The sequence below is a fragment of the Oenanthe melanoleuca genome, chromosome 24 (assembly GCF_029582105.1).
Source record: "Oenanthe melanoleuca isolate GR-GAL-2019-014 chromosome 24, OMel1.0, whole genome shotgun sequence".
In the NCBI taxonomy this organism is placed as follows: Eukaryota; Metazoa; Chordata; class Aves; order Passeriformes; family Muscicapidae; genus Oenanthe; species Oenanthe melanoleuca.
Window position 1 is genome coordinate 5,404,392 of NC_079357.1, and position 20,803 is coordinate 5,425,194.

At 51.0% G+C, this 20,803-nt stretch overlaps 1 protein-coding gene across 1 annotated transcript in view; it reads left to right on the forward strand.

Moving 5' to 3' along the window:
- Positions 1 to 20,803, forward strand: part of KIRREL3 (kirre like nephrin family adhesion molecule 3) — a 361,979-nt gene that overhangs the window by 249,190 nt on the left and 91,986 nt on the right. Inside the window, exons 3-4 of the mRNA XM_056509830.1 lie at positions 13,331 to 13,480; positions 15,209 to 15,358. Of these exons, the coding sequence (XP_056365805.1) occupies positions 13,331 to 13,480; positions 15,209 to 15,358 (300 nt within the window). The remainder of the gene's footprint in view (positions 1 to 13,330; positions 13,481 to 15,208; positions 15,359 to 20,803) is intronic.

Genomic DNA, 20,803 nt, shown 5'->3' on the forward strand with positions numbered 1-20,803 from the left:
AAGCACCAGCTGGTTGTTGTCAGCAGTGGTGCTGTCACTGGCCTCTTCCACTATGGATAAATGCACTTTCTGGGAGTTTCCTTGGCTCTGGGGAGGGTGTAGCCAACATTCTCATGGAATGGAGCTTTTATTAAGCTTGCACATATAGTGGAATTTTTAAGCACCTTCCTGGGAAAACAAGATGGGCACGTGTGTGCAACATTTCCTGCTCAGAAATTATCTGCTCCCTGTCTGTTCATCTCAGCATCTCCAACCCCTCCTGCCTCCCCCCTGCCACTTTTTTTTGTGTGTGTATTGCATATACTTCACTTTAGGCTGTTTTTCAGAATAATTTGTTTTAATTTTAAATATGAATCTTGCATGTGTAAAAAAAAAAAAAAAGTGCACATATTTACAATCACTTCCACTTGTAAAAATCCAAACAAACAATAATTACAGCAGAAACCTGCTAATTCTCACTCCACTTCATCTTCAGAGCTGATAATTCACACAGCACAACCCCGAGCAATCCTGCCCTGCTCTGGTAAACTGGGAGCTGGAGCAGCTCTGCTCTGCAATATCCCAGAGCTCAGCTGCCCCAAAAGCATCCAGGGGATGTTTCATGCAGACAGCAGCTTCTCAGCCTTCCAGGGCAATAATATTTATTCCTGCCTTCTCTTCCTTCCATCCATGAGCTTTGGTGACACCAAGACGTTTCTTGTTCAGGGAAGTATCTGGGAGGGAATAGTGACACTTCCAACACCTGCAGAGGTGGGAACACCCTGTAGAGAGACTCATTTAACCACTCCTTGAATTCTCCAATCTATACAGTGTCTCACCCATCTGTAGCAAGACTAGTTAAAATTCTTTTGAGAAGTAGCAGTTATTACCACTCATTTTGATATTATAGAATCCCAGAGCAGTTTGGGTTGAAGGGGACCTTAAAGATCATCCAACCCCCCTTTCCATGTTCAGAGAATGTAACATTAAATATCTGCATTTTCTGTTCTGAGCTGCATCTCCATTCTGATTTCTCTCCGTGCTTCAAAGCGTGCGATAACAGATTTTGAAAAACGAGGCTGGAAGTGAAACATGGTGCGACCCAAGGCAAGCTCTTTGCTCTAATTTTCCACCCCGTGAACTGCACAACTTCCAGTTGCTGCTCTTCCTGGGAGCAGAGCCAGACTTTGAAATCTCCAAATCGTTTGTGAAATGGATTATTCATCCTTCTCGTTTTCCTACGGACGAGCGTCCTCTGTGCCCTCTAACTCAAAGATGAGCTGAGATTTAAAGGGCTCTATTTCAAAAGAGCAGCCCTGATCTGGGAACAAAGGGTGGGCAAAGGGGGTGCACTTGGATTTACTCTAATCCAGGAGAGGGGGATCACCTGAGAGATTTCAGAAGGTCACAAGGGATAAAATCCTTAAGGATTTTATCTGGGAGACCTGGTGCAGGCAGGCTGGTTTGCACATCCACTGTTATTTTTAGAAGGAAAAGTTCCTTTTTCTTCTCTGTGGATTCAAGTGGGAGGTTTTAGGTCCCAGGAGTCTCTGCCCATGGTTTCAGTTCCTGTCCATGGTTTCAGTTCCTGCCCATGGTTTCAGTGCCTGCCCATGGTTTCAATGCCTGCCCATGGTTTCAGTTTCTGCCCATGGTTTCAGTTCCTGCCCATGGTTTCAGTTCCTGCCCAGGGTTTCAGTTCCTGCCCATGGTTTCAGTTCCTGCCCATGGTTTCAGTTCCTGCCCATGGTTTCAGTGCCTGCCCATGGTTTCAGTTCCTGCCCATGGTTTCAGTCCTTGCCCACAGTTTCAGTTCCTGCCCATGGTTTCAGTTCCTGCCCATGGTTTCAGTTCCTGCCCATGGTTTCAGTTCCTGCCCATGGTTTCAGTTCCTGCCCATGGTTTCATTGCCTGCCCATGGTTTCAGTTCCTGCCCATGGTTTCAGTTCCTGCCCAGGGTTTCAGTGCCTGCCCATGGTTTCAGTTCCTGCCCATGGTTTCAGTTCCTGCCCATGGTTTCAGTGCCTGCCCATGGTTTCAGTTCCTGCCCATGGTTTCAGTTCCTGCCCATGGTTTCAGTGCCTGCCCATGGTTTCAGTTCCTGCCCAGGGTTTCATTGCCTGCCCATGGTTTCAGTTCCTGCCCATGGTTTCAGTTCCTGCCCATGGTTTCAGTTCCTGCCCATGGTTTCAGTGCCTGCCCATGGTTTCAGTTCCTCCCCATGGTTTCAGTGCCTACCCATGGTTTCAGTTCCTGCCCATGGTTTCAGTTCCTGCCCAGGGTTTCAGTTTCTGCCCATGGTTTCAGTTCCTGCCCATGGTTTCATTGCCTGCCCATGGTTTCAGTTCCTGCCCATGGTTTCAGTTCCTGCCCATGGTTTCAGTTCCTGCCCATGGTTTCAGTGCCTGCCCATGGTTTCAGTTCCTGCCCGTGGTTTCAGTGCCTGCCCATGGTTTCAGTGCCTGCCCATGGTTTCAGTTCCTGCCCAGGGTTTCAGTGCCTGCCCATGGTTTCAGTTCCTGCCCAGGGTTTCAGTTCCTGCCCATGGTTTCAGTTCCTCGCCATGGTTTCAGTGCCTGCCCATGGTTTCAGTGCCTGCCCATGGTTTCAGTTCCTCCCCAGGGTTTCAGTCCTTGCCCAGGGTTTCAGTTCCTGCCCATGGTTTCAGTTCCTGCCCATGGTTTCAGTTTCTGCCCAGGGTTTCAGTCCTTGCCCATGGTTTCAGTTCCTGCCCATGGTTTCAGTTCCTGCCCATGGTTTCAGTTTCTGCCCAGGGTTTCAGTCCTTGCCCATGGTTTCAGTTCCTGCCCATGGTTTCAGTGCCTGCCCATGGTTTCAGTTCCTGCCCAGGGTTTCAGTTCCTGCCCAGGGTTTCAGTGCCTGCCCATGGTTTCAGTTCCTGCCCATGGTTTCAGTGCCTGCCCATGGTTTCAGTTTCTGCCCAGGGTTTCAGTCCTTGCCCATGGTTTCAGTTCCTGCCCATGGTTTCATTGCCTGCCCATGGTTTCAGTGCCTGCCCATGGTTTCAGTGCCTGCCCATGGTTTCAGTTCCTGCCCATGGTTTCAGTGCCTGCCCATGGTTTCAGTGCCTGCCCAGGGTTTCAGTTCCTGCCCATGGTTTCAGTTCCTGCCCAGGGTTTCAGTTCCTGCCCATGGTTTCAGTGCCTGCCCATGGTTTCAGTTCCTGCCCATGGTTTCAGTTCCTGCCCATGGTTTCAGTGCCTGCCCAGGGTTTCAGTTCCTGCCCATGGTTTCAGTTCCTGCCCAGGGTTTCAGTCCTGCCCATGGTTTCAGTGCCTGCCCATGGTTTCAGTTCCTGCCCATGGTTTCAGTTCCTGCCCATGGTTTCAGTGCCTGCCCAGGGTTTCAGTTCCTGCCCATGGTTTCAGTGCCTGCCCAGGGTTTCAGTTCCTGCCCATGGTTTCATTGCCTGCCCAGGGTTTCAGTGCCTGCCCAGGGTTTCAGTTCCTGCCCATGGTTTCATTGCCTGCCCAGGGTTTCAGTGCCTGCCCAGGGTTTCAGTGCCTCTGGAGCAGCTGCTGGTGCTGCTGTCCTTGTTCCCAGCAGGACATCACCCTGTGCCCTGAGGCTTGGCAGGGGCTCAGAGCTACAGCTGCCCTTGGGGAGGGAGCCAGGGCAGCCCAGGCACTGGGACGAGGTGCTGGCCCCAGCCCAGGGTGTGGGGAAGCTCTCACAGCTCAGCCCTGCCACAGCTTTAGTGGCACTGTGCTCTGCTCCTGCTGACCCCTCAGCTCCTCTGCCACCCCTCTGACATCTCCCCTGCTCTGCCCCCTCCTCCTCTGCTGGCCCCTGGGTAAAACACCACCTAATCCAGCCTGCTGCCTCTACTCCAACCCTGCAAGCCCTGCGTGCTCCAAAGCACATTCCAGCTCTGGCAGCTGGTCTAATAGGAGATAATGCTGCCTGCTCAGAGCTCCGTGGGATGTTATCTGGGCAGCAGGTGAGGCTGTGAGAGCAGAGCAGCCAGGAGCCATCCATGGAGCCATCCACAGACACTGGAGCCATCCATGGAGCCGTCCATGGAGCCTGGAGCCATCCATGGAGCCATCCATGGAGCCATCCACAGAGCCTGGAGACATCCATGGAGCCATCCATGGAGCCTGGAGCCATCCATGGAGCCATCCACAGAGCCTGGAGCCATCCATGGAGCCTGGAGCCATCCACAGACACTGGAGCCATCCATGGAGCCATCAACAGAGCCTGGAGCCATCCATGGAGCCTGGAGCCATCCATGGAGCCATCCACAGACACTGGAGCCATCCATGGAGCCTGGAGCCATCCATGGAGCCATCCACAGACACTGGAGCCATCCATGGAGACATCCACAGACACTGGAGCCATCCACAGAGCCTGGAGCCATCCATGGAGCCATCCACAGAGCCTGGAGCCATCCATGGAGCCTGGAGCCATCCATGGAGCCATCCATGGAGCCATCAACAGAGCCTGGAGCCATCCATGGAGCCATCAACAGACCATGGACACAGCCGCCATCCATGGAGCCATCCACAGAGCCTGGAGCCATCCATGGAGCCATCAACAGAGCCTGGAGCTATCCATGGAGCCATCCATGGAGCCATCCACAGACACTGGAGCCATCCATGGAGCCATCCATGGAGCCTGGAGCCATCCATGGAGCCATCCATGGAGCCTGGAGCCATCCATGGAGCCATCAACAGAGCCTGGAGCCATCCATGGAGCCTGGAACTTAATCCACGGAGCCAGAAGCCATCCATGGAGCCATCCATGAAGGCTGGAGCATCTATGGAGCCATCCAAGGAGCCTGGAGCCATTCATGGAGCCTGGAACCATCCATGGGGTCTGCAGTCATCCATGGAGCCTGGAGCCATCCATGAAGAGTATTCAGCGTGATCCAGTCCATAAGGTCACTTGAATGCTGCTTTTTGGCACCTGGATGCAGCACATTAGTTTGTTTCCCATCAGTGCAGCTCCCAGGAGCGGGTGTTTAATCTCACACCAGGCAATTCTCCAGGCTGCTGCTGGGAAGAGTTTGCTAATAAATATCCCACGGTGAGGATACTCTTACACCTTTCCCAACTGACAGCTAAGAACAGAGCAGCCGATGACATTTCAGCCCTTTCTGCATGGCTGATCAAACTCCTCACAGTGACTTTGAAAGCAGTGCTGGGATTTCATGTGGGTATCAAAGGCAGCAGAACACTCGATAGTTCAGATCTCTTGCCTGTGTGACTAATAGACAAAAAGATCTCTGAAAGGTTTAATATCTTACTCAAAATTTCCCTGCTTCCTGTTTGAAGCTACTTAGTGGACACAGTGGGATGTCGATGGTTCCTCTCAAAGCAGCACCAGGACAAGATGTGGCATCACTGTGGGATGAGCTCAGCCCAGCACGTGGTCATGGCCAGGACACAAGGTGTTCCAGAGGCCAGGCAGGAGAGCAGGGCACTGGCTTTGCACCTAAACTCTGCTCTGGCAGCTGCCTTTAGGCCCATGGATCATTTCATTTCAAAAAGACTTAAGGTCATCAAGTCCAACCATCAGCCCAGCACCCCCAGCATGGTCACCACTAAACCATGTCCCCAAGTGCCACATCCCACGTCTGGTGAACAGCCCAGGGATGGGGACCCCACCCCTGCCCTGGGCAGCCCCTTCCAGTGCTTTCTGTGAAGAATGTTTTCCTAAATTATCCAACCTCTTCCTCCCCTTCTGTGGCTTGAGTTCATTTTGTCTTGTCCTGTCCCTTGTTCCCTGGGAGCAGAGTCTGACCCCACCTGGCTGCACCCTCCTGTCAGGGAGCCTCCTTTCCTTCCCCAGATTCATTACCCTCCTTCTCACTGCTTTTCCTGGGCATCTCTTTGGCTTTGGTTTCTCACCTCAGTGCACCCCACACCCTCCCCTCTGGCTGGAATCAATGGGGACCCCCAGGCTGTGACCCCCAGGAAAGTCTCATCCCCCTGTATGTTTGTGGGTGAGCAAGGCACGAGCTCATCTCCTGCTTTTTTTGGAGTGGGGACACTTCTGCCAGGTCACACAGCTGGTCAGTGGCCAGCACATTCCACACACCTGAGTCATCCCTCAGCTGAAGGTGTTGTGCTTTGGTTCTTTTCAAGTTGAAAAATGCAGCACTTGAGGCCACGTGAGCTGGACTTACACAGTCACACTAAAAAAGGCCAAACTGACATTTCTGTTTGCACAGATTTGATTTTATTTTCTCCCCAAGGAAGCCAATTTTTTTTAAATGGAAATCTTAAGGAAGGGCTGAACTCAAGCTGCCTCTCTTGGTGCTGTGAAGCCCAAGAAGTGGCTGTGGCTGTCACCAGCCAGGGGCTGTCCTGTGGGGAGGCTGATCCACGTCTCACTGGGGACAGCATCACAGCTGTGATCCCTGCTGCTGTCTGGGCAGCCACAGCTCTTTTCCTTCTCTGATTCTGTAAGAACAGCTCATTTCTCTCCTTGTCTGGAGAAATCCTTGCCCCTGGGAGCATGCAGCCCCCTCTGTCCTCCCTGTTCCCTGCTCTGTACTCAGCCAGGCTTGGGCTCCAGCTCAGCCTGGCTGCTGCTCCCCACAGGGAGGGAATTGGGATGCAGGCAGGTAATGAGCAGCTCTGCCACCAGCACAGCCCATCCCCTGCTCCCCGTGACTGACAACTCCAGAGAGCTTTGTAAATAATGTAAAGCTTTTGTCTGCTTGCTTTCCCTGCTCATCTGGAAATCAATGTGGGCTGTCCTTGGCTGCAGGGAGGGACCCAAAGGAGAGCTGAGAGCCCTGTTTGCCACGGGGGCAAAGCAGGACCTCTGTGCTGTTGGAGCCCTGAACAGTTCCTACCTGACTTTTTGCCATGAGCTTCTTCTCCTCAGCTCCCTGGTTTCCAGCACCACGGCTTTCTGGTTCACCTTTCACAGCTTCCAGGGATTTCTGAGCTCCTGTTCACCCCAGGGGCTTTTCCAGCTTCCAGCTGCTTATGTTATCTCTGTTTCTTCAGGGAGGTCCTGACTCTGAGTCTAGCAGGTGCTTCTCATCCCACACAGGATCACCACCTTATTAGTGGTGCCTCATATTAGTGGCTTGCTTCCTTTTTCAGGATCCAATGCATAAGAGATGAATTTTTGTGTTCAGACTCAGTTGTTTATTAATTCTTATCTATAGCACAGAGAGTTCTGCAGTACTTCTAGCTAACAAGCTAAAAGTGAGAAAAATGTTGGTGTATCTTGCTAGTTACAAGGTCTTTTAAAGCCTAACTATCTAATTAAAATCTATATTATTTACACTTTTGACCCAATGACCTGCACTGCAGTACTTTCTATCCAACCAAAAACTACTGCCTGAAATCATGAAGAAGGAGCAAGAAGGAAGAGCCAGCACCCCAGAAGGTCCATCTTGTCCCATACCTATTACTGTATTCTAAAATCCCCAAATTCCAAACCCTTCACCATGTGATATTGCACACTTCTGTTCTAACTACACACCCGTGATTCCAATTCCATCACTCGAATTTGGAAGCCTTCTCCAAGGCCTCAAGTCAACAGCAGTGTTTTTTGAGGGTCAGTGCCAGAAAGCACAGAAAGTTCAAAACTCCCAGGCTTCAGGGTTCCAGCAGTGTGGAACTGGTCTGCTGGGAAGGTGTGGGCACAGAGAAATCTGTTCCAGTCCTCTCCATGGCCAAGAGACAGCTCCATCTCCAGGCATCATGCCATGAGAACCCAGCCCCGAGCTGAAATGCCCTGATTTCCATTGGGTGGGATCTGCTTGCTCTGAGGAGGGACCCTCCTGGGATGTTGTTGATTAGGATGTCACAGCAGCCCCTTGATCATCCTCATGACAGCTCCGAGCTCAGGGAAGGACCAGCTCTTCCCACTCAGGGACAAGGAGAATGTCCCACTCCTAATCACCAGGCCTTTCATCTCAGAACAGTAATATTTTGACAAGGAGCTCATAGTCCTCCTTCTCCACTTCTGTGCTCTCCTCAACAAAAAGGACTAATTCTTTTCAGAGCACAATGGACATTCAAAGCTTCACTTACATAAAAGCAGCGGCAATGTCTCCATTTCTAATGAGTCATTGTTCCCTCGGTGAGTCCCTCGCTTCCTACTGCAATACTCACTCCTCTTGGGTAATGAAAATTTAACTTTCTGCTGCCTGGTTGCTGGTTTGGGCACAGGAGGCTGCAAGCTGAAATAATTCAGCCAGGAACTTATGCAAACAGATTTCAGAGAGCTTTAAAAGCCTCTCACCCACTCTGGCTTCAGATGGAAGGGGCTTCAAGGTCCTGCCTCAGCACAGACTGTGGCAATGTTGTTGTGTAGGTGTCCCCTCAGTTTTCTGGGTTGTAAAACAGGATTTTGGGCCTTCCTGCCATCAGTGGGCTTTGGGACATCTGAAAAGCAATACCCTGGCACTGGCAGTGTTATTTCCCTTGGAAGTCACAAACAGAGAAGTGTCTCAGCCTTTGTTTGAAAGAACAAGGGAACATTACAGAGAAACACTGAAAAACAGGAGCCACAGGTACAAAATCCACTAAAAATACAGAGTTCTAAAGTGATTCTCTCTTTTTTCCTCTTTTTTTCTTCCTTTAGCTTTTATGACACGCTTGTGACTTCACAGGGATCCTGCCTGGGGTTTTTGAAAGCAGGGTTAGTGTTCTTTCCTGCTCTCTTTTCACCATGGTGCCTTTGCTGTTCCCTTTTGCTGTGTGGGATTTTGGTGGCTGCAGAAGTGCCCCCCATGAGAGACTCCTTAAAAAAGGAGCTGGAGGCCAGCAAGGTCCTGCTGGTGCTGGCAGCTCCTCAGGGAGAGGGCAGAGCAGCAGCCAGGAGGAGGTGGGAGGCTCTGGGCTCAAGGGCTGCTCTGACACCAAACCCTCACCCAGCACAGCAGGTGACAGCAGCAGAGTGCAGGTGGGACACTGGGGTTGTGCTGGCCAAGTGGCACCATGTGCATCTCATTTCCATATTTGTTTGCTTTTAAAACAGAACAAGAAAACCAACAATTAATTCAGAGCCCTGATGTTTGTTTCTTTGCTGGATGAGCGGATCCTCACATGGAGACTCCCAGGGGCAGAGTCAGTGCCCAGTGACTCCCAGTGAAGCTCCCAGGAAGCCAGGCATCAACTGAGCCATTTCTTTGAAAATATTCCAAGTCTTTACACTTGAGAGAAGATGGGGTGTGGAAGTAAAACAGGGGCCACACTTGTTTTGGGGGCACATGGACTTGTTGCTGCATCTCCCTGCTTTGCTGTGCAGCACTTCCCAAACCCAGATTTGGGGATTCTTTGTGACAAGGAGATGGGTGATGAATGTTCCATGCCTGGACTCCTGGTGGGGCTCACAGGGTGAGCTGTACCTGCCTCTGGGTTCTCAGCACAGGAAGGACCTGGAGCTGCTGGAGAGAGTCCAGAGCAGCCCATGGAGCTGCTCCAGGGCTGGAGCCAGGCTGGAGAGCTGGGGGTGCTCACTGGAGAGGAGAAGCTCCAGGGAGAGCTCAGAGCCCCTTCCTGGCCTAAAGGAGCTCCAGGAGAGCTGGAGAGGGACTGGGGACAAGGGATGGAGGGACAGGACACAGGGAATGGCTCCCACTGCCAGAGGGCAGGGCTGGATGGATGGATGGATGGATGGATGGATGGATGGATGGATGGATGGATGGATGGATGGATATTGGGGAAATTCTTCCCCTGGCACAGGGTGCCCAGAGCAGCTGTGGCTGCTCCTGGATCCCTGGAAGTGCCCAAGGCCAGGCTTGAGCAGCCTGGGACAGTGGAAGGTGTCTGTGCCCATGGCTGGGGGTGAGACTGAATGGTCTTTTAAGTTCCCTTCCCACCCAAACAGTTCCATGATTCTATGATGAGCTCCTATCTCTGCAGAGATTTGGATTAACCAGAATTTTTTGCTGAAACTCTACACAGTTGAAGGAGAAAAACTGGGAAGCCCCTGCTTGCCCAACAAGTTGGAGTCAAAATTTCTGCTTTGAAACCAAAGCATAATTTTGTAATATAATGCCATTTTAAATATTCCTGGGAAAATACCCAACTGACAGCTTTCAGCCCATTTTCTCAGAGCTGGAAAGGCTCAGCCTGCATTTGTAAATCACCCTCTCCCAATCTCCCCATTTGCAGTTATTTTCTGTCAAATATCTTATCTCCCTTAAAACTTTCCTGCAAATTACTTGTTCCTTTGACATTAAGACATAAGCTGTAACGTGGATGGGCCTCTGATCTTCCAAACCCAGTTAAACCCAGTAATCAGACTTTAAGCTGATTTGAAAGCGAGTTGAGCTCTGCCTTCAGTACTTTTTTCTTTTTTTTTTTTTTATCTGTGATTTAGGGAGAGATGATCCTGCTGTGGAGCAGGGACTGGGCCAGGTAATGCTCTTAAGGTCCTTACACCCATCTTTCCTCTCCTGTGACTGAGTCTGAGCTGTTTGTAGCTGAAATGGAGCCTTGGATGAATAAAAAATGGATTTAGGTGACAATTCTTCACACTGAACAAACACAGGGAAGGAAAAGACAGGAGACATATGCCATGTTTCTGCTCTGATTCTCCACGGCCAGCAGCTCGTCTTTAAAACAAATCAAGAAATAAGAGAAAAAGGAAAAAATAAAACATAAAAAGAGCTTCATTTCCAGCTGCAATTACCAAATGAAGCCTGTGCTTAATGGGCATTTGCAGAGGGCACAGACACCACTTTGTGCCTCTGCGTTCTCATTAGGGCTCGTGCAGCTCCCAGCTGACAACCTGATAATTCTCCCTGATAAAACAAATCTTTTTGGGTTATTGCTGCCTCCCTGTGCTGTCCCTGCTCGCCTGGCTCTGCCTTGAGGATTGTCAGGATTACAGAGTGAGCTGTGAAAACCCAGTTAGTGGGTGGAAAGTGTATATTAAAATAAAACAACAAAACAACAAAGCAAAACACCCACTTTTTCTGCTTTCTGAGTTTTCTCTCTCATCCCACTTTTCCCTGCTATCCTAGGAGTGCTTGTCCTTTATGAACCCACAAACAAAAAATACAGAGGTGATTCATATTCCCTTTGAAATCAAATATTTCAATCTTTACCATCATAAGGGTTTGTGCTGGTGTCAGAGGCCACCATGACTTCCAGTGTCTCCCAGTAGGAAAAACTGGAATCTCCTCTGGAATCTCTTGTGCAGGCAGCACCATGCCCAGAGCCACCACTGAGGTCTTTTGGAGTGTCTGGGGTGAAAATCAGAGTTCCTTGGAGATGTGTGGGTGTTGGGAGACCTGGGATCTCTGAAATACCTGGGAATAAAGTGCCCAAGGTGCTCCTGGAGATCTGCAAACCTTTCAGCTGGGCTTTTTACCTTCCTGTAATGTAAAGCATCTGGGATTTAGAAAGGACAGCTCTGCTTTCCCCTGTGCTCCTTTAGGTGACTAAGAGCTGAAGTTGTAATAAATTAAATTGAAATATAAGCAGTCATTTGGGGGCACACGTTGGTTCAACAGCATGAGCTGGAAAATGATGGAGCTTGGGAGCCTTGCCCTGTAGGGAAGGCCCAGCAGCTCATCTGGAAACAAGTTCAGATGCAAGAACTTGTGTCACACTTAACCTTGATTGGTTCTGGATTAATCATCAGTCAATGATTAAATGGAGTCAGTGTAAATTAGGATTGAATTGATTTGGGGTTGATCACATGGAGACTGTCCCACTTTGAGAAATTGGTTTTAAAAAGCAATTTTTCCTCCAGCCCAGTCCCCTTCCATGGACTGAACAGGCACAGTGGAGGGCACAGGCTCTGAATTCCTGATGCAGGGCCACAGTTCCCACCCAGAGAGGCTCCTGCTCTTACAAATCCCACAGTGAGGGCACTGCAGTGGTTCTGCCCTTCCTCCAACACCTCTCTTTAACAGATCTTCTCCTGAATCCAGAATCAGAGCAAGACTTAAGTGGTGGCAGAGCAATTGCAATGCTCTAGAGCCAGCTCACCCAAAAGACTGTACTCACAGGAGCCAGATACCAGAAAATCTGAGTTTAGGAACTTCCAGCTTAGGGCTGTGGCTCTGCAGGGGGATTTTAGGGTTGTCACATGCACTCATTATGGAAAGAAAAAAAAATAGCAGGATTTAACACTTTGAATCCCTGGAACACTTTGAATCCCTGGAATGTCCAAGAGCAGGTTGGATGGGGCTTGGAGTGCCCTGGGATAGTGGAAGGTGTCCCTGCCCATGTCAGGGGGAGGGATGAGATGAGCTGTGAATCTCTCCAAACCATTCTGGGATTCTCTGATGCTCTGGATGATTTTCAATCATGGCCAAGCCAAGGGGGAGTGAAAATAAAATGTAATGCTGAGCAAACTCTGCTGTGGAAGAGGTTACAGTGACTGGAGTACTTCCTGTGGAAAATGAGAAGTGCCATGTCACACCTGAAATCTGAAACATCCCACCAGGGCAGGGGATGGCCTGGGGCTGGGATTTGTTGTTCCAGCATTCTAGGGAAGGGTGAGGAGAGGGATGTGTGAGTCTGATAATGCAGCTTTGGCAAAAGAGACTGTTGAGGCAGAGCTGGGCTTTCCTTTCCCCTCCAGCTGTGTGGGAAGCTCCCAGCAAATGCCAGGAGGTTACACCTGGGGAGGGAGGAGAACAGCAGCAGTTGGTTGTTTTCCTGTGTGTTTTATAGCAGGTTGTTATCTGAACATCCTGATTTCAGAGAGCACACGAGGTGGGAGCAAGGCTCAGAAGCAGAGGACCAACATCTTCTTTTATTATGTGTAATATAAAATATTGCTGCTGCTGAACATCCTGCTGCTTCTCTGTCTGTGATCATTGTGGCTGAAACACTAGCACCACAATTTGGAATAAAGCAGTTACAGGAAATGCTGGTGCCTCTTGGTTGGAGCTTTTTTTCCCCCCAGGGAGAAAAAATTATTGCAAATATTTGTCTGTCGCTAAGTGCTGTGTCCACTTGTGGTCCTCAGCACAGGAAAGATGTGGAGCTTGTGGAATGAGTCCAGAGGAGACCATGGAGATGCTCCAAGGGCTGGAGCCAGGCTGGGAGAGCTGGAGAGGAGAAGCTCCAGGGAGAGCTCAGAGCTCCTTGCAGGGCCTGAAGAGGCTCCAGGAGAGCTGGAGAGACAAGGATGGAGGGACAGGACACAGGGAATGGCTCCACTGCCAGAGGGATGGATGGATGGATGGATGGATACTGGGCAGGAATTGTTCCCTGGGATGAGCTTTAAGGTCCTTCCCAACCATCCCATCGTGTGCAGTTCAGCAATCCCACGCTGCAGAGCTCGGTCTCCCGCGTGTGCCGTGCCAGGAGCGCGCCGGGCTGTTGCAGCCCGGGGAGGTGCAGGGAGTGAAGCACTGGGAGCTGACAGGAGCTTTCCTCTCTTGTCCCCGCAGGCCAGGCGTCCTCGTTCACGCAGCAGCCGCAGGACCAGGTGGTGGTGGCGGGGCAGCCGGTGACGCTGCTCTGCGCCATCCCCGAGTACAATGGCATCGTGCTCTGGATCAAGGACGGGCTGGCCCTCGGCGTCGGCCGCGATCTCTCAAGTAAGTCGCGACAACTCCCTCCAGAAGCAAAGAAAGCAGGAGCTCTCCTTGCCCAGCATTTGTTTGTTTTCCATTTCAACTCCAGCACCTTCCGACGTAGGCACTGATGCTTGCAATAAACCAAAATCTGTTTCACTCTAGCCTGAAAAAAAAAACTATTGGCTCCCAAAAATGTCACCTGACCCTTTGTTAAGCCCTGGTTTGATTTCCTTGGAAATTAATGTCACCTTTCCAAAATGTGGGATGAAATGTTGAAACTACCTGTTGAAAATAACCATAAAATATCCTGAGTTTGAAGGGACCCACAAGCCTGTGTTTGCTTTGGACAAGTGTTTGTGGCTTCCTCGAGCTTTAGTTTTGGCAAATTATAGTTTGGTGACCAAATTTTTTAATCCCACACCCACGCTGTTATTGAGGGTTAATTGCAGCTGGTGGACTGGTGCAATGCTGGGGAAGTTTAGAGTTTGTTCTGTATCTTTTGCTGGAAAACACTAATTTGGAACTGAAATATTTTATGTGAGTAAGGAGAATGTTTGCTGGGAGCAGCCTGGGGGGACTTGGAGCCCTTCAGGAGCTGCAGTGTCCCCCCAGGCTCTGCAGAGTTTGTACACGTGTGACACTGCTCAGCTCCTGGTGACCTGAGAGAGTTTTCCCCAAGGCAAGAGGCAGCATTCAGAAACCAGGGGAGGCTCCATGCTTTTTGGTCTCCAGGGACCCTGCTCTTGCCTAAAGTGCAGTGCCTGCTTCTTCTTCCCCTCTGTTTTTTATTAATACATATAATTGCTCATTTACAGCTGTGCCCGAGTGAGCAGCCCTGTTTTTGCCTGTTTTTCAAAGCTCTGAGCCACAATTTTTGCATCTATTAGAGAGCTGAGCTTTCCATGCAAGACCTTGCAACACGACTGGGTAACAAGAGCTCCAGTGAAGTAGGGAGTGATGGGAATGACTTCCACAATTAATGGAGCTGGGGCTGCTGGAAGCCACAGGAGCTGCCAGCCCGCGTGATACCAGCTCAGCCAGTGTCTAATTAGCACAATACAAACAAACCCATCATTTGTACTTCTCACGGCTCAGGAGAGCAAATCCTGCTGTTGATAACTCAGGAAACAACAGAAGCACGAGTGTGTGCCAGTGCTGGGTTACAGCAGGACAGTGGGGTGGCACCTTTGTGTCCATCCTGTGTGTCCAGCCAGGCTGACCAGGAGCCCCCAGACCCCTGCCCAGGCTTCACACAGAGCTATTCATGGATGTGTCCCAGGGTGTCACCACAGCTGGCTTCAGGAACTGAGGTTAATCCAATTTGGGTTGCAGAGGAGCAGGAGGGGGTGGGTTTCCTGGTTTTCCTTGCCCAGGGAGGTTGTGAATGCCCCAGCCCTGGAAGGGTTCAAAGCCAGGTCAGAGAAAACCTTGAGCAACCTGATCTAGGGGGAGGTGTCCCTGCCCATGGCAAGGGGACTTGGGTCCCAATGATATTCAAGGTCAAAACCAAACCTTCCAACAGTTAATATTCGATGATCCCATGATTCCTTGGGATTCCAGTTAATGCTCTTTCACCACTTCTTTTGTGAACCTGTAGAGCAAAACGTGGGAGGTTCTTTCTCCTCTCTCTTCGGGCTGGCTGCCAAGGAAAGGAGGAAGCTGCCTGGACCCTGGGAAGTGCTGTGGGGTGCTGGGGCTCTGCTCTCCTCCTCCCTGGGCTGCCTGCTGACCTGTGCTTCGCCCTGGCAGGTTATCCACGCTACCTGGTGGTAGGAGACCATCTGTCGGGCCAGCACCACCTGAAAATCCTGCGAGCTGACCTGCAGGATGACGCCGTGTACGAGTGCCAGGCCATCCAGGCAGCCATCCGATCCAGACCTGCCCGGCTGACGGTCCTGGGTGAGTGCCAGCCCCTCACACAGCCCCGGGATCTGCTGGGCTCTCACTGCCTTCGTGGTGGCTTTTGACAACGTGTTTTGTTGCTGGATCAAGAGGACTGGGAAGGAACCCGTCGTGAGAGCAGTGGGGGAGCAGCTCAGTGCTGAGAACAGGATCAAAGGAGCTGCTTGGGGAGAGAAGCAGTTCTGGGGTGGAGTATGACAGTTCTAGGCACCAAGTGTTTGGCACTTCAGCTTTATGGATTTACGCCCCAATTCAAGAGAGTCTGTCCATAAATTTAAGGATATGAAGAGTGTCAGTGTCATCACTTATGTGTTACCCTGCCTACAGGGCCAGGACAGCTCCACCCCGTGAGGAAAGGCTGGTTTCATATTATTACAGTATTTTTAAACAATCTACATACTAATATTGTATCACACTGCATTTCTCAGTAATTAATATTACCTGGGACTGCAAACTGGAAGTGGCTCCCAAAATCATGTAGAGGACCTTTTAGTGTGGGAGATGGGTGGGGGGCACTGGCAGAGCTGGAGAGCTTTGTTGGGAAAAGGCAGGCACGTCAGCGAGGCTTCCCGGCATGGACATGACTTCAGAGAACTTAATGAAAATGGTATTTTTCTTGAGCAGCTTGGACAAAGCCCAGTCTGTATTGCTGCTCCCAGATTCATCCTGATTATTCAACCCTCAAAGTGAAGCCATTTGTATATTTAAGTTTGTTTAAATTGAAGATTGGATTTCTTTTTTTCTTGTTTTTATGCCTGGTTAGTTTCTAAGGAGAAAAAAAAAAAAACCTTTTAAAAATATCCAAATCAGGAATTTCAGTGCTTTTAGTCAGATCAACACAGATTTTAAGGTGAACAGGTTTTAGACGTGAATTAAGGTACCAGCTGTGGTTGAGGGTGCACCTCACTGGAGTCTGCACTATGAAAATGAGTTCAAATTCCTGGTTTGCAATTTCCCCTGCATTTGTTTTCCTCCCTCCACAACCCTACAACGTTCCCTACTCCCAGACTTTCACAGCTGCCATCCCTTCCTTCCCTGACCCTGACGATAATGATGATTTTCCTTTGATTCCTCCTTCTGCTCAATCAACCCTTGGCAGCAGCTCAGAGCTCTGACATGTGCCCATACATGAAATAATCCTGGAAATGAATGGGAAAGGGGAACGTTGTCTTGCTCACCGACAGCCCCTCCTTCGCCTGGGCTCCCTCCTTCTGTTGTGAAAGCAGAATACATTGAGGGAGCCAGACAAAAGAAATAATGTTATTTAATTAGAGCTAAAGATTTCAAAACTAATTTAGTCCCAGGGCGTACGTCAGAGCTGCTGCGGAGCGTTGATTGAGCAGAGAGATGTTTTTATGGATCAAAAGGAAATCGTTATTATCTTTGGGGTTATGGAATGTGTTTGAATAGATGGTAGTTAATGTTTATGTGGATATACATGGTAGTTGCTAATTGGTACATTTACCTAAGATGTTCAGCAACTTATATTTGCAGAGTGTTTTCCTTTTAAGAAAATTAAAGTTACAGCGTGTTCGATTCAGGCCGAATCGATTAGCCAGTGTGGGTTTGGAACCCACTGGTAGCTCATCTTTAACTGGAGGGGTATTTATGCAGATATTCTGAGGGGGAAAAGTGACCATGGCCCCAAGGCTGCCAGAGCTCCAGGAGCATTTGCAGGGTGGGATTGTTGAGGTGTCTGCAGGGCCTGGGGTGGGGCTCAATGATCCTTGTGGGTCCCTTGCAGCTCAGGAGATGGTGTGGTTCTGTTTCAGCCTGGTTGGGCAGGGAGGACTGATGACCCTGCCTTTGCAGGGGGGTGGTGATCAGCTGCTCTCACTGTGTCCTGTGCTGGCAGAAGGGCAGGGGCTGCTGTGGGATCTGTGTTTTAGCCACCCCAGTGGAGGGGACTGTAGTGGCACATGAAGAGTAGAAGCCTTTAGCCCCTGTGTTTCTGACAGCTGGGGACAATGTGCAGCCTGTCAGGCTGAACTCACCGTGTGACAGGGGGTAACACACATCTGTGAAGCGGGGGAGACATTTCTGGTGCTTCCAGATGTGCAGTACCACCAGCTGTGCAGGCACCTCTGCTCTTAGCAGTGAGCAGCTGTGTCTGGAGGGAGCTGCAGCTCCCAGATTTCATCTCCCTGGTTGGGAAGGGATCTGCCAGGCTGCCTGAGCAGCTCACAGGAAGATGCCTGGGGGGTGTTCCTTCATCCCAGTCTGCCCAGCTTCACCTGAGGCTGCAGACTTCCCCCGGGCAGGAGGAGATCCCCAAGGCATCCCTGGAGGTGGGTGCAAACCATGCAGCTCCCAAGGAAGGGAGGGATCCCAGCAGAGGAAAGGCTGAGGGGCTCTGGTGGCTGGGAGCCCAACATCTGCTGCTGGTTTCTCAGTGACTCAAGGGCTCTTTGGCCAGCTGGGTGTTAGAGGCAGTTCTGAGGAACCCTATCCTGCTCTATCACCCTCAGCCTTGTCTCTGGAAAAACAACCCTGCCTGGTTTTCGTATAGGTTGGTGCTGCCTTGTCTGTCCGTGCCAGTTTTCCACTTCCTTGGTATCAAGAAATCCCCTAATGCCTCCCAGTTCAGGCTCCAGCTGCTGTCATTCATGTCTGACAAGAGCTTTATGGGGCTGATGCCTCCTACTTCCCTGCTCAGCTGCAGAGCTACACCATATTTTAATTAAATATTTAAGGTTTTGTCACATTGTTTTCAAATCTACATGGTTAAATGTAGTGGAACAGATCATTCCATAGCCTTGGAAGTCCAAACACTCAAACAGACGAGCCTATTAATGTAATCAGCATCAGGGAAAATCTTTTCTGTGTGCAGTTCCAGGGAGAAATATTGCTGGGAAATGTTGTTAATGCATCCCAAAGCTGGAGGGTTCCCCTTCTCCACATCTCCCTCACCTTCCCTCCTACCATTGCCCAAACTCCCTGGGGAAGGAGTCTCTGCTCAATCTGGTCAGGATATCTGCCCCAAGCATGGAAGCTTGATAAATCTGATGAGATGGGATTTGGGACATATGGAGGCATCCAGATTTCCTGCAAGCAAAGGATGTCAAGGCAGTTTGACAGGGGAGCCCAAGCCAGGCAGGCTCTGAGAAACCACTGGAGGGCTATTTGCTACCTGGTACATCTCTAATGGCAGGGCTGCTTAATTTATGATCTATTTAACTAAGCCAGGGTATTAATTAAATAAAGTAAGAGCCTGATTAGGACTTGGAGAAATTTAAAAATAAAATCAGGCTGCAATCGAGCGAAATTGCAAAGCAAACACTTTGGCTGTAACCACTGGAGAGTTCCCTCCGGTCTTCCATCAAAGCTCAGAGCAGGGAGGGCAGATACAAGAGATGATATTGCCAACAGATGTGTGTTGTTAAAATATGCATCTGGCAGCCGTGTAGCTGCAGGAGCCAGAGGGCTGCTCGTGGATCCTCCTGCACTCACGGGACCGGGGGGAACCGCAGCCCCGGAGCCGAGCTGGGATTTGCAGACACGTTAATTAGTGCTCAGCTCCCAGATCTCACAGGCAGCCAAGCGAGGAGAAACTTTGAAGAGAGCTTTGGTTTCCCTGGGAGGGAGAGGGGAGGGAGAGGGGAGCCCCAGCTCACGGTGCCAGCGTGGCAGCACGGTGACACTTTGGTCTGTGGTGACATCTTGGTCTGCAGTGACACCTCAGCCTGCAGTGAGATCTTGGCCTGTGGTGACATCTTGGCCTGTGGTGACATCTTGCCCTGGGATGACACTTCAGCCTGTGGTGACACCTTGGTCTGTAGTAACATCTCAGCCTGCCTGGCACCTTGGTCTGAGCTGACACCACGGCCTGTAGTGACACCTTGCCTGTGGTGACATCTTAGGCTGTGGTGACACCTTGGCCTGCAGTGACACTTTGGCCTGCAGTGACATCTTGGTCTTTGATGACACTTGACCTGCAGTGACATTTGCCAGCAGTGACATTTGCCTGCAGTGACATTTCCCTGCAGTGACACTCCCCCTGCAGTGACATTTGCCTGCAGTGACATTTCCCTGCAGTGACACTTCCCTGCAGTGACATTTCCCTGCAGTGACATTTCCCTGCAGTGACACTCCCCCTGCAGTGACATCCCCCTGCAGTGACACTCCCCATGCAGTGACATTCCCCCTGCAGTGACATTTCCCCCTGCAGTGACACTTCCCTGCAGTGACATCCCCCTGCAGTGACACTCCCCCTGCAGTGACATCCCCCTGCAGTGACACTCCCCATGCAGTGACATTCCCCCTGCAGTGACATTTCCCCCTGCAGTGACACTTCCCTGCAGTGACATCCCCCTGCAGTGACACTCCCCCTGCAGTGACATCCCCCTGCAGTGACACTTCCCTGCAGTGACACTCCCCCTGCAGTGACACTCCCCCTGCAGTGACATTTCCCTGCAGTGACATTTCCCCCTGCAGTGACACTTCCCTGCAGTGACATCCCCCTGCAGTGACATTTCCCCCTGCAGTGACACTCCCCCTGCAGTGACATTTCCCTGCAGTGACATTTCCCCTGCAGTGACATTTCCCCCTGCAGTGACACTCCCCCTGCAGTGACATCCCCCTGCAGTGACACTCCCCCTGCAGTGACATCCCCCTGCAGTGACATTTCCCCTGCAGTGACATTTCCCTGCAGTGACATCCCCCTGCAGTGACACTCCCCCTGCAGTGACATCCCCCTGCAGTGACATTTCCCCTGCAGTGACACTCCCCTGCAGTGACACTCCCCCTGCAGTGACACTCCCCCTGCAGTGACACTCCCCCTGCAGTGACACTACCCACGCAGTGACACTCCCCCTGCAGTGACATTCCCCCTGCAGTGACACTCCCCCTGCAGTGACATTTCCCTGCAGTGACACTCCCCCTGCAGTGACATTTGCCTGCAGTGACATCCCCCTGCAGTGACATTCCCCTGCAGTGACATTTCCCTGCAGTGACATTTCCCTGCAGTGACATTTCCCTGCAGTAACACTCCCCCTGCAGTGACATTTCCCTGCAGTGACCAGGGCCAGCAGTGACACTCCCCCTGCAGTGACACTCCCCTGCAGTGACATTTCCCTGCAGTGACATTTGCCTGCAGTGACACTCCCCCTGCAGTGACATCCCCCTGCAGTGACATTTCCCTGCAGTGACATTTGCCTGCAGTGACACTCCCCCTGCAGTGACATCCCCCTGCAGTGACATTTCCCTGCAGTGACATTTCCCTGCAGTGACACTCCCCCTGCAGTGACATTTTCCTGCAGTGACATTCCCCCTGCAGTGACACTCCCCCTGCAGTGACATTTCCCTGCAGTGACATTTCCCTGCAGTGACACTCCCCCTGCAGTGACATTCCCCCTGCAGTGACATTTCCCCCTGCAGTGACATTTCCCTGCAGTGACATTTCCCTGCAGTGACACTCCCCCTGCAGTGACATTCCCCCTGCAG